At 42.3% G+C, this 17,846-nt stretch overlaps 1 protein-coding gene across 38 annotated transcripts in view; it reads left to right on the top strand.

Annotated features, from left to right (window-relative positions):
* The window catches only part of LOC100113758 (AP-3 complex subunit mu-1), an 835,720-nt gene that overhangs the window by 674,944 nt on the left and 142,930 nt on the right, over positions 1-17,846 (top strand). For all 38 annotated transcript variants that reach the window (XR_004228391.1, XR_004345113.1, XM_032601272.1 and 35 more), the window contains one exon: positions 4,060-4,219. Coding sequence is in view for 36 of the 38 variants with exons in the window: in XM_032601272.1 (XP_032457163.1) it covers positions 4,060-4,219 (160 nt within the window). In the remaining 2 variants the exon portion in view is untranslated. The remainder of the gene's footprint in view (positions 1-4,059; positions 4,220-17,846) is intronic.

The raw sequence follows: 17,846 nt of genomic DNA, 5'->3' as shown, positions 1-17,846 counted from the left end.
AGCGTCTGTTGTAATATCTCTCAGTACATGTTCTGGACAGATTATTAGGTGTTCATCAACATATTTAGGTACTTTCTTTTTATTAAAATCACTCTTGTAATATGCGTTTCCGCATATAATACAAATGACAGTTTTTACTTGTTTATTAGGATGATACTTATAGTATTTTAAGTCGGACTTATCCGGCGGTGGTTTAACACTCTCGGCCATCTTAGTTGTTATTATTTAAACAAAAATCACATGTTTATCACTAGCTATTTATATATACAAAGTCTTATATACTGCCCCGAGCAAAATGGACACGCGCGCAAAAGACGACCGCTCGCTCTGAGCGCTGCTGACAGAATGGAATTATCTGAAACTACAATAGAATAAAAATAAAATAAGATATATTTTTAAGAATATCTACAAACAAAAATAAATAATTGATACAAGTACAAATAAGTTACTAATTTTCCAGTAGTTTTGATGATAGTGTTGATGACCGCCAGAAGAATACCAATCAAAACTTTGACAACAATATTGAAAAAAAAACAGGATAATACTGTATAAGCACCGACAGGCATTACGAACGCAAAGCGCGAGCGTCAGCGGCCGTGCCTTATGCGCAAAACGCGAGCGTTTTGCGTATCTTGCATCGCGAACCTACTGCCTCGTTAGCGATTTCCGTCACCTCTTCCTTTTGATTTTCTACTACTACTACTGCAATTTCATCTGCAAACCTTACAATCGTTGCCCCTTTGGGTAGCTCTAGCCTAAGTGCTCCATCGTACATGATGTTCCACAATAATGTGCCAAGCAGTGACCCTTGTGGGACCCCTAAGGTTACTTGATTGGTTTTCGTGCCGCTCTTTGTGTCATACAAAAAGTCTTTCAGGTAGTCAGACATAATCCTTCTTGTATATGCGGGTACCTCCTTTTTCCTGCCTCTTGCCCCAGCTGGCTGAGTTAAACGCATTTTTAACATCCAGTGTAATAATAGCACAGTACTTTTTGGATCCTCATTTCTATCTTTTTCCTTCTATTGCAGTTCTAGCGGTGTCGATTACTAAGCTTATGGCATCAAGAGTAGAGCGTTTTTTCCTAAAACCGTATTGATATTCCGCTAGACCGACTGGTTTTTTAATGACTTGGTCCATTCTAACGCCGATTATGCGCTTTAAAATCTTGCCCGGGGTGTCCAGCATGCGAAGTGGTCTGTATAAGGCAGCTTCTCCCGGTGGCTTATCTCCTTTTGGTAGTAGCACCAGGCGTTTGTTCCCAATTCTTTTGCATGCAGCCAGTCATTTTTCTGTGGTGATTGTTGGAATGATTTCCTCATTTGCCTCCGCTTTAGAGATAGCTGTTTCTTCCAGTTGAAGGGAAAACAGTGTAATCACAATACAGTCCAGCAATTCCGGGCTCTTAGGAGAGGGGATATTACCTCATTTTATCTTCTTCATCACTACTTGGTACGGTCGCCCCCAGGGATCCAGTTCAACCTCGACCTGTAACTCTTTAAGGCACCGTCGTTTATTTTCTTTGGATTTTCCTCCTGAATATCCGTTTAACATTCTTTATTTCTTTATTTAGGGCGTCTACTATTTCTTTACCACGACCAGTCTTGTAGTATTTCTTCCGAGCCCGCTTTTCCCGTCTTCTGGTTCGATGACACTCTTTGCGGGCCTCGTCAATTTCTTTATCTCACCAGTATACTGGCGGTCGTCTATTGTTGGGAGCCCTCCTTGGCATCGTTGCGTCTCAGGCTCGGGTAATATTTCCTATTTCCTGCTCGACCTCATTATTCGCAGATCCAGCCAGCTGTATTTCTTCTAAAGTCAGCAGAAATGTCTCCTTATCGTAATCCTTCGTATTCCAACCGACTCTTTTTGTCGTTGCTCTTTTATTGGATTTCTGTTTTGATATTCTTATCTCCATTATTATTGCTTGGTGGTCGCTATTTATGTAATGATCGCTTACCCTCCACCATCTAACTAAGCCAATCAAATACCTGCTGATAAACGTGAGATCTATGATGGACCCTGCATCTCCTCTTTAAAATGTGTAAGAACATCCCTGGTTAACTAAGACCAAGTCAAGGAGGGCGGATGCTTTTAATAGCGCTCGTCCTCTTTCGTTCGTCCTTTAATGGCTGTCCCACTCTACTGCCTAGGCGTTGCAGTATTGCCTGCTATCAGTACTGGTTTTCTTTCTACAGCATTCTGTAGTAGCTGGTCCAACAGTTGTCTGAATTGTTCTATCGACGTGTTAGGAGAAGCATAGCAGCTGTAAATGTGTACGCCTGCGACCTTAGCGCGTACAAATTCACTACGTCTTGTCATTTTTTCCTGGAAAGCGGCGTCTCCGCATGCCCATATCGCCGCTTTATCAGTACTGTCCATATCCCACGATAGTTTGTCCAGGTCTCTGTATTGTTTACAGACGATGGCTATGTCGATTTCTGTCTCACGGATATACTGGCTTAGTAGGTCCTGTGCAGTCACGCAGTGATTTATATTCAACTGCACTATTTTCTTTTTCTTCGTCTATCAGTGGCTACTACTGCAGCTCGGTAAACTGGGCGTGCATAGCTACCAGCTGCGTAGTCATTCTTCTTACCTGTGCCTCCTTTGCAGAGTACACAGTTGTGTTGGTTCTTATACTCCTTTGCTTTGTGCCCATCTTTTCCACATTTAAAGCAAAGCTTACCCGGATCCTACAGTTGACCCATCCTATTCTGATCTTCTGTAGCTTTGTGATCTTAGCTGCTATCTGAGGTGGTACTGACTACAATCTGCGTGTCATCATACGTCTTTCGCAGAGATCTTATCGTAGAGACTTCTATGATGTTTTCTTTGCCAATTTCTTTCTGTAGTGCTTCTTACACTTCCTCTTTTGAGGTAAGCATGTCCAGATCTCTTACTTCAATGGTTTTTTCTTCCTGAAGTGATTTTATTGTGGCACCTTTTACTAGTACCACCTTATCAGAAGATCTCCTGCAACTGTTCTGCGTATTTTATTTATCCTATCCCCTAGTATGTTATGTGACGGAGCCGCTTTCATTTTTGACAAAATGTCTGCATAGCTCTTACCTTCTGCAGCCTTGATGATTAGAGCATCCGGTCTAGGAGGTCTTGCCCGCTTTGGTGCATTGTTGCTGGTCCTATTCTGATTTGTAACGCAAGGGACACTTTTATCCTTTTTGCTTGCCTCTTTCTCCTTTTTCTTTGACTTTCTTGTGACGACTTCCTGCCACGCTGCCTTTTCAGGTTGATTTTCCTATTTTTAATTTCCTCCATTTCTATCCTGTGGAGTAGTTGGGACTTCCTCTGTTGTACCCGCCTTCGGAGATCTGAGACTCGGGGTTGTCTGGGTTTCCCTCCCCTGAGTTCCCGGGTGTTGGCTTTGCTGTAAGTTATCGTCTGCCATGCAGAAATTCTTATAGCTTGCTCTTATGATTTGGGCAAGATCTTTAATTTGTTTGTGCACATCGTGCCTGTCCCTGACATAGTCCATTAATTCATCGATTCTGCTGCCAAGGCAATCCAAGTGCGCATTCCTTCGCGTTATGCAAACAGCAAACAGCTCTCTTATCCCTGTCCGCCTCAACCTCCATTTTCATATCACCTGCATCCCTTGATGCAGCAGGGGTCAGGTGCCAAACCTCTGTGGCTTTTAAGTGAGTTTGCCTTTCCCCCAAACTTCATGGGGCCAGCGTCGACCACCGGGGCTTCCACCCGATCGGAATCGACGGCGGGACTGGGCACTGTGGCTTGACCCGCTTGCGGTAGTAATGTTATCACTATCCATGTTTAATTTATCTGAGGTTTCTTCCCCTAGCCTGTTTGGTCCGCGGATCATATTTTATTTCTGCTCTACCCTTCGGCTGGTTGAGGAGACCTCGACGCGCCGATGAGCATTCCCCTATCTGCCACATACGGGGTATCGGCATCCACGAGTGCGCGCGTGTGTGTGTAATGGTGTTGGAACAACTAGTAGACATTTGTACCGTTTGATTAGGTTGTTCTTCTTAATAGCCTAACTTATAATTCTGCAAAACTTACAATTTATTTGTTTCAGTGTAAGTTCTACGTTACCGAGTGGACAATTATCGAACGTTCCTTGGAGACGATCAGGTGTAAAATACACAAACAATGAAGCATATTTTGATATAATTGAAGAAGTAGATGCTATAATTGATAGAACAGGCGCAACTGTCTTTGCGGAAATTCAAGGATATGTAAGTAGACTTTTTAACCAGTTTGCTTTCCCAAAAATGAGCTTGAAGGCAATTAACGTTTATTTATTTATTTATTTACACCTGAAGTAATGCAAATAATCGGCGAGATACAGTCTCTAAAACGGACTGCCTGTGAGCGACCAGATAGGTACGACGCCAAGAGCGAATGGAGAACCCCACTCACACCAAAGTTCCACAGCTTTGACAACAGCCTAGAATGATTGACCTTATCAAAAGCCTTAGACATATCTGTGTATAAGGCGTCAACCTGCCGATGCTTAGCGAGAGCGTCTGATAAAAAATCGTTAAAGTTAAGGAGATTAGTGAGCGTTGATCTCCTTCTGACAAAGCCATGCTGCTAGTCGGCCAACCGAAGGGTAAGAGCACCAGCTAGTTTGTCCGTCACTAAGCTATCCAATACCTTAGGTAGACAGCTGTTGATGGAAATGGGTGTATAATTGGCAACGTTATGTTTAGCATCTGACTTATGTATAGGCAAGACGTAAGATAGTTTAAACCTGCTTGGAAAATGACCAATTGTTAAAATCCTATTAAATAAGCTAACAATAGGTCTCTCGAGGGCAAACCAGCAGTATTTTTCGAAGTGAGCCGGGATGCCATCCGGGCCGGGATTCGTGTTGGCCTTGAGACCGTGCACAATTGAGCGGACCTTGAGAGGGGTAGCGAGAAAGCTTGGGACAGGCTCCAAGTCATCGCAGCGAGCAAGTTTAACTACCTTGTCTTTCGTATAAACCGAGGCAAAATGTGACGAAAACGCGCTCGAAATTGACATGTCATCGTGTGCATAGCTCTCCAGAATGAACATAGGAGGGCAGACCCGATTCACTGCGGAAAAGCCTGACAAACGCCCAGAAAGCCCAAATGTTATATTTGATCCTGGCCTCGGTGGGCTCGATAAACGCACGATACTTGCACAAATACAAACGGCTCTCACACGTTTCAATTCGATTTGGTGCGAGGCAGCACGTAACTCCTTCCAGAGGCTATGAGCCATTTTCTTATTACAAATCGCAGCAATAAGCTCAGCGTCGTACCAGCTGGGATAAGTATAAGAACGCTGCCTTGAGAAAAAGACATGACTCTCAATAATACTATTTACATTAACATAAAAACGATCTACAATGGAGTTAATATCACCCCCGTCGAGGACAGCGTCCCAATTTACAAGGTAAAGCGAGCGATTGATTACGCTATAATCTACCGCGTTAAAATACGTTTACAAACAGAGAGGGCAGATGCTGGATGTAATTCAGCGTAGAATATGTGGAGCAGATGTACTCAGCAGATGACTTTTGATTTGGCTCTATAAAGGCTGCTGCCTTAAAGGTCAGCAGATCACCGTTCTAGGACAGTTGTGGAAGATTGAAATCACCTGCAATGACAATTGGTGATCCTTGAATCTTAGGGATAGTTACTAGACACATATAGAGTGCTCCTTGACTAGAGTTCAGTCAGACCTTGGCTGGAAGTAGCAAGCACTTAATAAGAGTTTCCTGGAAGGAAGCTGTATGAACAGCTGCTCAGTTGTAGAATCCACATCCACTTTCAGAGCCGGAATAGAGCTCTTGACAGCAATAAGTATACCACCTCCACGTGAGACAGCATAAACAGGCAGATTCCTATCATGTCTGAATACGCTGTAGTTCTTCAAGCCAAGCTCGCTAGAAGCCAAGTTTTCGTAAGAATAATAATTTTAGGAAGAGAATAAAGTTGGTAGAAGTTGGGTTTGAATAGAGACACTTTAGTATGGCTACTAACCGAGTGAGCATTCCGATAGTATACTAGGATTCTCTCTTCCTCAGCTGACTCTCTGCTGCTTAGTTTTTTTAAATTCTTTTGCTGGAGCTCCCTTTAGCATCCACTAGGGTAGGCGTCCAATGAATATAACGAACAACATTTCTATTGTGTATGTATAGTGTAAACTTGAAGAAAGTGCGAAGATGTTTACTCAAAGATAGGTTTATTTAGAATGTTAGTTATTATTTACAATCAATAATATAAAGTTGCATGAAAAACAATAGAACTTAAAAAGAACGTTAATTGAAATATACTACATTTCCTCCCTCCTTTATAAAGATTTCTTTAATTATCATGGTGGAGAGTAAATAGTTCGTGATTTACGCATCCGAGATGATCGTCGAATCGGCGGTGTGTTTGGAATGAAAAATCACTGTTCTTGAGGTAAACGTTCAGTACGTTGATCTTGTGTTTGAAACGGAAATTCTTCTTGAAGAGTTACAGAGGTAGATAGATTTTGGAATGAATCATTTACAGTAGGTGGAAGAGATGCGTGAGATGTTAAGGATTGAACTTCCGTTGTAGTCGTAGACATCTCAACACTTAAAGTTGGTGAAGATTTTAAAATTAAAGATTCTTGAGTTGACGTGGCTTGTATAGTTGGTGATTCTTTAAACGACACAGTCTGAGAAGTCGAAGGATTCTTATATGATGGTATAATTACTTCAGTATTTACTTCTTGTTGTGCACTCATAGATCTTGGAGTTACGTTATTTTTGTAAAATCGAGTACGACGTCGTGTGCTTGTGGTGGAAAGCGTTGTCAAATTAGCACCAATTTTATCTTTAAAAAATGTTACTCTTTCTGGTTTCTTTCTTGTTTCTTCCCCTTCTTCTGATTTCTTTGTGAAAGCACGAATTTGATTGACGTGTCGTTTATACTTTTTATCCATGTACCTGATTTCATAATGTAGATCTCCCAGACGAGAATTAATTTGTCCTGGAATCCATTTATCTAATTTTGGATTACCGGAATGAAAATAAACATGATCAAGTGGTTTAAATTCTCGGTACGTATTGATAAAATCAGCGTGATGTTTCTCAGAAATCTTCTCGTTGATAGGTTCGGGTCGAACAAGGTCTAATCGTGTGCGAATGTTTCGTTTTAAAAATAATAAAACAGGTGGTTGTCCAGTAGCTGAATGGTGAGCTTTTCTATATTGTCTCAAGAACTTATTCAAGTTCCGTTGCAAAGAACCTTGTGTCGTATCCATTTTAAGTAAGGCTCTTTTTGTTGTACCCACGCATTTTTCTGCTTGACCATTTGTCGAAGGGTGATAAGGAGCAGTAAGTTTGAGACATTTCACTCCACTTATCTTGAGAAATGTGTCAAACTCATCTGAAACTAATTGACGGCCATTATCTGAAACAACAATGCTAGGTACACCATAAGTAGCGAATAACTGATCGAGAATATCGATTGTAGCAGTGCTATTACTGGAACTTGTGATCTTGACTTCAAGTCATTTACTAAAAGCATTAGTGATAACTAGAAGCATCTTACCAGCTACTGGTCCAGCGTAGTCTATATGGATACGTTCCTATGGGACTTTAGGATATTCCCATTGATGTGTGTTAAATTTAGGAGGAGCATGAGCATGCTTGGCATACTTAGCACAAGATTTAGCAATAAGTTCAATATCTGCATCAATTCCTGGCCAGTAAACAAATGATCGTGCTAAACCTTTCATTTTGACAATGCCCAAATGCGCCGAATGAATGTCGTTTAAAATTGCTTGACGAAGAGACGATGGAATCACAACTCGATGTTCAAAAATCAAGCAATTTGAAGATAGACCGTAAGAAGACTCAGGCGCTTTGTATCCATGACGAGGTAGATCTTGACCAGGTTCGAGTAGTTGTATAATTTTACCTAGGTTAGAATCTTTACGAGTTTCCTTTGCAATCTACTCTGCTCGTACAGGAAACTGATTTATCTGGTTGATAGTAAATGTGTCAAAAGAATCAAGTTCTGAATTTTTCTTCAATAGCGTCAACCGTTGAAGGAAGTGGAGCACGTAAACAATAATCTGCATTTGCATTAGCTTTAGTTGGCTTGAACTTAATATCGTAGTTAAAATGAGCTAAATAATCAGCATAATTAGCCATTTGACTGATTCAAAGAATAGGAAGTGATTTTTCAGGATTAAAAATCTGTGTCAATGGCTTGTGATCTGTAAACAGCGTAAAATGATGAGCGTATAAATAAATGAAAAATTTTTGACAAGCCCATACAATAGATAAAGCTTCCTTGTCGATTTGAGGATAGCGTTGTTCAGTAGCAGTTAATGTACGGCTCGCCTAAGCAATTGGCCTTTCGTTTCCGTTGCTAAGTTTATGTGATAAAACAGCTACGAGTCCTACTTTGTTGCATCAGTGGCGATTATGAGAGGTAAGGATGGGTCGTATGGCATCATAACTTGGGGCGAAATGAGAATATTTCTAAGTTCTTCTTATGCTTTATCAGCAGTAGGCGACCATTAAAAAGATGATGTAGGAATCATGTCCCGAAGTGGTTGAGCTTTTGTAGCTAAGTCAGGAATAAATGAATTGTAGTACGTAGCTTTACCAATAAACAATTCTAATTCTTGAGGTGTAAAAGGTTTAGGTGCATCACGAATTGCCTTGATTTGAGAATCAGATTTATTAATGCCTTGAGTATCTAGTTTATGACCCAGAAATTCTACAGAATTTGTAGCGAAAACACATTTACGTCGATTCAGACGAACCCCATTTTCAAGAAGACGGATCAAACACGTTCTCAGGATAATCAACAATTCTTCAAAACTTTCAGCCCATACAATGATGTCGTCGAACAAATTTTCAACGTTTTATAGACCTTGTAAGATTTCTTTTAATCGACGTTGCCAAACTGCAGGAACGTTAGCTGCGCCGTAAACAGCTCGTGTAGGACGAACTAACCCATGTGTAGGAGTATTGAGGGTTAAAGCATGGCTGTACTCGTCGTCAGCAGGAAGATGAGTATAAGCATCTATAATATCAAGATGTGCGTAAATTTTGGCTCCTTTTACTTTGTTGAAAATGTCACTAGGTTTTGGAATAGGACATTCATCTATTATTATACGTGGATTCAACGTAGGTTTATAATTGCCAGTTATACGAATATCATCATTTTTTTTAATAACGACGTGTGTAGGCGAAGCCCACTCGGAAAAATCAACTTTTTTGTAAAATCCAGATGTAAGTTTAGCGTCAACTGCTTTAGAATATCTGTCGCGTAACGCATATGCTATACCTTAAGCACGAGCAAAAACAGGAGAAGTTCCAGGTTTAAAATGTACCTTAACCGGAGGTCCAGTAAGTTTTCCATCTGTTTCACTGAAAACTTCAGTGTACCTTGTCAAAAGTTAATCCAGCTGTGCTTGTTGATCACGAGTTAATGAAGGTGGAAGAGTAGAAAGCGCATTAACCTTAATTGGAGAAAAGAGTTCGGTGCAATCAATTTCGTAACTGAATTGTGCGATCCATTCACGACCAAATAAGGACTCGTAAAAGCCTTGAATAACGTAGACCGGAAGTTGACGAGATGTAGAACCAAATGAGACATTAACAGAGCAAGTAGCGATGCAGTTGAAGCGATGTTGTGAGTAACTCATCAATTTCTTAGAAGTTGGCTGCAATTGAAGATTAGGTTTGAGATGACGAAGTGTATCGCTACCAATGAAACCATATGGTGCACCAGAATCCAATTCCATATTTAATTTATGGCCTTCAATAAGCACTTGGAGTATTTTCTTACCACAAGAATCAATAACGTGGATTTCTTCGACTGCGTTGAAACATTTTAATGTATCTATTTGTTGTGCAGGCTCTTCAGAACTTTGTATTTGAGAAGTAGAAAGCGAAGATGAAGCTCTGCAAACTTTCGCTATGTGTCCATGTTTTTTGCACTTATGACACTCAGAAGTACGAAATGGACACTCACTGCGTTTGCGATATTCTCTTCATCCATAAAAAGCGTACTGACCTTAATTTTCACCATGATCTTGCTTCCGAGAAGCACTGCGCGATGTTTGTAAAGCATTCCGTTTATGCTTGAAATGTGTCGTTTAATAGGATAGTGCATGTATCTTATAGAAGTAGAGGTAACCTCATTCGCTGTTTGACGAGTTGACTCCAATGTATGTGCTATTTCGTAAGCGTCCTTGAATGTAGTAGGTTTCTTGGCGATTATTTCGGCGCGCATATCACGATCCGTGAGACCACGTAGGAGCTGCTTAATTAGCATCTTATCAAGAAATGTGTCGTATTCGCAGAACGTAGCTCCTTGCTTTAATCGTAGTGAGAAATTAGTAATGGATTCATTCTGTAGCTGTACAATTTGTCGGAACTTAACACTTTCTGCATATTTATTTTTTCTTGACGTCGAAATGTGTACTTAAAACAGTGCGAATTTGTTGATACGTACGACTTTCTGGTGTATCAGGAGCAACAAGAATTTTCAGAGCATTATTAAGGTCTGCACCCATATATACTCGAGCGAAATTACCGTATTCTTCTTCCGAAATTTTACTCAGTTGTAATGCCCACTTGAATCTCTTGAAATAATCGTCGACTGTTGTTCCGTCGGACGAACAATATTCTTGATACTTGAACGAGGGAGCTTTGTAACAGAAGTGGTAGCTTGTGGAATAGCCATCCTCAGAGCATCCGCAAACGCCTTCGTCACAGCAGCAATCAATGCAGTAGAAGGTTCCTCTACGTCCGATATGGTTATGCTGACTTGTAATGAAAATATGCACTTTTCACTATTTCTTTCTGCGTGTTATTGTAGTAGAATATAGGAAATCAAATAATTGGCGTATTTGCGAAACCAATTCTGATACCAAAATATTATGTATGTATAGAGTAAACTTGAAGGAAGTGCAACGATATTTACTCAAAGATAGGTTTATTTAGAATGACAGTTATTATTTACAATTAATAATATGAAGTTGCATGAAAAACAATAGAACTTAAAAAGAACGTTAATTGAAATATACTACACTTTCTTAAGTCCGGATTTGCCCTGTTGTGAGTGACAGCCTCGACACAAAGCCACAACACTTCTCGTCAGCTGAATTAAACCATTCAACATTAAAAAAAAAAAATCGCTGTAAAGTCATTGGCACTTATCTTCCTCCTAATCATTTTTTTATTATGACACAAAATATACTTACAATTTTGTATTATATTTCAATTGAAAATTAAGTCAATGACCTTTAAGTGTATATTTATATTTATTAAGACGGCAGGCCCAGCCCGGGGGATAAGAGAACAGCAACAGATAACTTGCTTGGCGTAGGCAAGTTACCGACCGAGTGGCGCTAGTAGCCACATGTAAATAGTCTACCTAAGCGCTGGTAGAGGGCGTGCGCGCAGATAACACAGGAGAGAGGGAACATCCCGGGTATAAGGAGCCCCGGAGCCAGCAGCGAGCACTCATGATCTGGCTCTCAACTGAGCAACGTGCGAATGGTAGTACTCGCTGCTTGCTCCGGTCTCCACCATACCCAGTAGTCCATGAGCCCCAGGCTCTCGAAGAGTATGTGTGCAGTCCACTCCCTCTCCTTGTAGACTGAGATCCAGCATCGCTTATCATAGAATATTGAATGATTAAATAAATAAATGAAAGACATTTAAAACATATAAACCCTTATTTAGTATTACCCACTCCCATCCCCCCATCAGTTGTGTCACCGGTGTAGGATGGTAGTACCCTGCATTTAGGTGGCGCATCTGGTTCTAGACTCATGGTGAGATGGTAGTACCTCACACATCAGTCTAATAGCTGCGTGGTTTACCTAAGTGTGCGGGATATGCGTAGCTGGAATACCCTACTCATCTCCCTCTACGCACGAGCAGCTCTCCTCTGGTGGTTCGGCCATTACAGAGGATAGGGAGGTCTTTTGTCCACTCAATAGATATTACCGGGTGGATCAAAGACTGCTATCACTCTTCGAATGTGCTTCTCTCCCGCTTTACTAACCTCGGGTCTCGAATCCTTCGCGTTCGCGTAATAACCCTTCGCGGACCGTTTCATTATTGAGAAAAGCCCTGGTCTCGCGGCTATACTGTACTTATAAAAAAACTGCGGAGAATTCAACGACTAAAGGTGTTGTCGTGTAGCTGCGTATATACTTGTATTATTTATACACGTGCATTATAACTTTTATTACTGTTTTATCATTTTAATAGCCGATTTGACAGTTTGAACGCATGCACAGTATATGAGCCACATGACATTGTTAGGTTGACAAGAGAGAAACTACGTCAAATGAAACTAAATGGAAGTCTTTTGGATTGTTTGTGTTGTCAAGGATTCCTTTCAAAGCAAAGCTATTTTTGATGTTTGATGTGGGTTTCTCAACTTATTAATTTGACATATGCATTTCAAACTTTTTCAATAAACTTATCCCTAAACCTTGGACAAAGGATGAGACAGCTACAGGTTATCTTCGCGACCCTCTCCCTCTCCACATCCCTTGGGTCGCCCTTAGATAAGTAAGTTTACTTTCACGATCGCATATAATTATGCTTTCTCCAAGAGAAAGCTTTGTGATGGTGAAAATTTCGATATTAAAAATTTTGATAGATTTTGAGGATTTTGAGGTTCTTAAGTCAGAAAAAAATTTTGAAGCTGTTTGATCAAAGTAAAGTTTTTTTTTTAATTTCTTCTTAAATATTAAAAATGGCATATTAGGCTAAAAATGCTTACCACGATAACTCGAATGCATTTGTATTTTTCGCTAAAACTACACAGGTCCATTAAGCATAACATGAAAAGAATTGATTAAATTTTGAAGCTGTTTGATTAAAGTAAAGAGTTTATTTTCTTACGTGAGATTTTTGAACAGAGTATGCTATTATAAGTATGTGTTAAGTTTTTAATATTTTTATTAAGAAGCTTTGATTAATTTTCTTAAAGAAAAATGATTCTTTTAATCATCGTATCTCTGGGAAAAAGCAACTGGTTAGCTACTTCACTGTATGCATTTTTATACGATGCAATTGGTAAGAATTCTATTTCAACTAATTTTTCGGTCATTCAATTATTTTTAATTATGATTGCAAGTGGTTATTACAAGAAAAAGTAGTACAGAGTATTTCTCAATGCTGGAAATACCCATACCTTGCAGAACTAACTATAGTTACAATAGGGAACAGACATGGTTTTGCTATATACATATAAATACTTAAATATAGTAAAAAATAGCATAAGAATACGTTATGTATCAATTTTTTGCTGATTTAGTACCTCTAGGCCCTAATATGATTAATTGAAAATTCATATGTTTGAGTAGTTTTTAAAACGGTAGTTCTCCAATATTGCAGCTCAAAGGATAAAGACCTAACCTAACGTACGGGCATTTAAGTACATAAATTCAGTCATCATAAATTTATTTTAATTTTGAAGCATTATCTCTCAACTCTATTATGATTTTGAAGAAAACAGTAAGGTTATTTTATGTATTAAAATGTACATACGTTTATACATCTATATTGTAACGGGGCTTGATTTCGGGGGAACACTCGGTGATATTCGACTGGATCACAATCCCTCGGTGCGGCGGAGAACTCTCTTAACGTCAGTGATTAGTTTTACGCCTCAGTTTTGAGTTGCAGCCGCTTGTTGCAACGCCCGCGGAGGCGGTGGTATTTGCGATGAGGACGTAGGAATCGGGAAAGAACAACTCGGGAAAATGAAGCTAGTCCCGATTAAAATAAAATAACAAAATCATATATTGTGCGGCCAATATTGTCTCTTTACAAATGTGCGCCAAGTCACCTCAATGTCGACTCGGCGTGGAGTCGAGTCGACTTCTCGCGAAGCTTACGTGCGCGAACGAGAAGGCCGCTACTCGGTGCCGCTGCACCAAGTCGCAAAGCTGTAGCCGCTGCTACTGCTGGCGCGATACAGATAAAAAAGATCAGCCCTACTTACTCGTTGTCGCCGTTCTCGGTAGGCGCGCACCACCACTCACACACACTCTGCGCCAATAGTGTTGTTAGCTCAGTCGCAGTAGCAGACGTCCTCTCGTTCAGTCGCTGATCGACAGGCCAGGTCGTCCTTCCCTATGAAAGCAGAAGTTGGCAGGGACGTCTTCTCGCGATCACATACACTCTCACTCTCTCGTACGCTATCGGTCGTCGCTCGATTCGGTCACTCTCACACGAGAGCTGACGCGTTCACACCTATGGCTGGAAGATATCTCTCTCTCTCTCTCTCTCTCTCTCTCTCTCTCTCTCTCTCTCTCTCTCTCTCTCTCGCTCTGGTGAGTCGCTTTGACAGCTTTTCATTCTGCTCCTACTTTCGCACTGCTTTTCTGCCGCTTCTTGCCTTCGGGCCCTCTTTTGTTGTAGATTGTTGCACGCTCTTTTTTGCAACCTTTACGACGACATATAAATCGCTGAAGGTTGCAATTTATTTTCAACATCTTTTCTGCACAAACTTTCTGCACGGCTTCTAACCTCAAAATCTACTCGGCTCGGCTTGGCTTGGTTTCCCGCTCGCACGGCGTCTCTCTCCGCTCCTAATCAACATCGAGGAGACATCAACCGCATCGAGGGAGAACTTCTAAGGCGTCTGCACATTGTTTGAGGTCGGTGCTTTCTCGCTCTTTACACTAACGCTCCATCTAGCCGTAAGAGTTTTAACAACGACTCTACCACTCCGTCGATAACTCAACATCACATCACGAATTTCTGCTCTACCGACTGCCAGTAAGTTATCGACGAAAATGAGTGAAAACGGCGAAAAGAGCGGGGAAGTGCCTTTTCGGCAATGCGGCAGCTGTAAGCAGCCTATTCAGCACAAGGAGCCGAAAAGGTGTGCTTTTTGCAAGCTCCATTACCACGTCAAATGTCTGAACACCATCAACATCAAGACAGTCGTGGTAAACGATAGGCAGTTTATAGCCTGTCCTCCCTGTGCGGACGCCAAGGGTGCCAAAGCGGGGCCCAGGTCAACATTGGCGGCGGGGGTGACTGCGATAACAGCGGCTAAGACCACCCCAAAACAACCGGGGATGAAGAAGACGAGATCGGCACCACCATCAGCCAGCAATTCACGAAGTACTTCACCAACTCGCTCACCACCGACCATCAAAGCTACATTGAAGGACATTCGTGAAGCTCTCGATGACATCCGCAATGCTCATGCGGAAGCCATCCAGGCACAAAACATCGTGTCGGAGAGGATCTCGAGAATTGAGCAACGTCTTAGCCCGCTGGAGAAGCGCCTAAAGGCCCTCGATGAGCTGCCTGCACTCAAGACTCGCATACTTAATGCTGAGTCCACCATCACCGAGTTGCAGGCGCAAGTCCAAGATCTCTCATCGAGGAGCCCTGCATTGCAGCAGGACAACAACAACAACAGCAACAACAGCAGCAGCGCTGCGGAAATTAGCAGCCTCCGCAGTGAGCTGGCTGAGGTCAAACGACGGCAGGAGCAGACCTCAAATAGTGTTGTTGTTATCACGGGCTTGCACTACACCCGTGAGACCTCGCTGCATCTTCTCGCGTTTGCAGTCATAAACGCACTTGACCCTACGGTCCTGTGGAGAGATATTGCATCCGTCAGGGTCATGGGTAGGCTCGATGCACCCCGGAACACCGCCAGGAGTGACGGCAGATTGCCACCACTGGCCGTCACCCTCTCGTCGAGTGCACTAGCACGAGCAATCGTCGTTGCCAAAGCTCGTAAACGCAAGCTCCACACCAACGAGCTGGACGCAACCATCTGTCATTTTAATGCGAACTCTCTCACGGGTCACATTGAGATGATCAGGCTCTTTTTATCCACTCGCTCTTTATTCCACGTAATAGCTGTTACTGAGACCTGGCTAAGCGAGAAGGTGACATCCATCCCTTCGCTGGATGATTACCTGCTCTACAGACGAGACAGAAACAGAAACGGTGGAGGTGTGGCCCTCTATATACACAAATCTCTGACGGTTAGTGTTATTTCAACATCCGACGGTGAATGGTCCGGCAAGCCAGGCAAGCCTGAATACCTCTTTTGTGAGATATCGGCCAAGGGAGTTTCTCCCATCTTCGTGGGGGTTGTGTATCGTCCACTTCATGCTCCTTTTTTCCAAGGCTCTAACTTTATTAACGAACTAACAACTCACATGCACAACTACTCCACGAAGGTTATAATGGGGGACTTTAACTCTGACCAACTATCCTCATCTGAAGATGCCAATTTCATCAGGGCCTTCATTGATGAGAACTCCCTTTCGTCCGTTCCCTATTGTGCCACACACCATAAACAGGATTCTGACACCTGGCTTGATCTGTGCCTAATCGACGAGCAGGATCGCCTGCAGTCATACTGGAAGACAGACGCACCTTTCATCAACGGACACGACCTTATCACGGCCACTCTCGACGTACAGATTCCACGCTACGTACCAAATACATACTCATATAGAAACTTTAAAGAAATCAGCGCTGATAAGCTGAGAGACTTTCTTAGCGACTGTGACTGGTCATCTCTCACCACCTCATCACTTGACGACTGCATATCTTTACTCAACGCTAACCTCACTAACGCCATCAACCACCTCGCTCCATTGCGGACTGTGACTCCAGGACGACAACGTCACCCGTGGTACACTGCGGCTCTTCGTGGCCTTGTATCCGAGAGCAATAGACTTTACAGGCGTTTCAGGGACTCCAGGCTCGAATCAGATCGACGCGTTTACAGATTAGCTAGAGACTATGCTCACAAACAAGTCGAGGAGGCCAGGCTGAATTATTACTATTCACGCCTGTCCACCTTGACTGATATTGCTGAGATCTGGAAAGAGCTGGAGAAACTTGGAATTTCTGCCACCAAGGCCCCCTTACCATCTAGATTCACCACATATGAACTCAACACGCATTTCAGCGCGATCTCAAATGATCCGCTGGCTCCTGCTGTTGAGGATTATCTTGTTACCCTGGAAAGTCTTGACCTCCCGGAACATTTCGAATTCAAACCTATAACGGAATCGGACGTGTTGGCTGCGGTATCGCACTTTGACACTCAGGCCAGGGGGAGCGAAGGCATCCCACAGGTTGTCATCTCAAAAGCTTTGCCGGTTCTTGCTCCCTTACTAAGTCATATTTTCAACCTGTCCCTTAGCGAACCCTGCTTCCCATCTGCCTGGAAAATGTCACTTGTGCGCGCACTCAACAAAGTCAGCTCGCCAACAGCCCTGACTGATTACCGTCCGATTTCACTTCTCTGCTTTCTCTCCAAGGTTCTGGAGTGGCTAGTGCATAGGCAAGTCTCAGAATACCTTGAATCAAGGCTATTACTAGATAATCTTCAAACAGGCTTCCGCACTGGTCACAGCACTCAGTCTGGCCTAATTAAGCTAACTGATGATGCCAGAGCTGGGATAAACAAAAAGAAAGTAACACTACTCCTTCTCTTTGACTTTAGCAAGGCGTTTGACACTGTGTGTCACGTCAGGCTCCTGAGAAAGCTATCCACCTTCGGCTTCTCAAAGCAAGTCATCCGCTGGTTTGCCTCCTACCTCTCTGGTAGAGAGCAGGCCGTCGCTGGTGACAATAACGAACGTTCTTCTCCTCGGCGTCTCAACATCGGCGTTCCGCAGGGGTCCGTTCTGGGTCCACTGCTGTTTGCATTGTACATCAATGACATCGGTTTCTGCCTTGATACCGATGTTTTCCATCTCATCTACGCGGATGACTTGCAAATTTACAGTCAATGCCACCTCGAAGAGCTCAATTCTTTATCAAACAAGATGAGTGCCAATGCTGAGAGGATTACTGGTTGGGCTGAACAGAATAAGTTA

This window comes from Nasonia vitripennis (assembly GCF_009193385.2).
Source record: "Nasonia vitripennis strain AsymCx chromosome 1 unlocalized genomic scaffold, Nvit_psr_1.1 chr1_random0004, whole genome shotgun sequence".
Classification (NCBI taxonomy): domain Eukaryota; kingdom Metazoa; phylum Arthropoda; class Insecta; order Hymenoptera; family Pteromalidae; genus Nasonia; species Nasonia vitripennis.
This window is presented reverse-complemented; position numbering and strand designations above follow the sequence as displayed.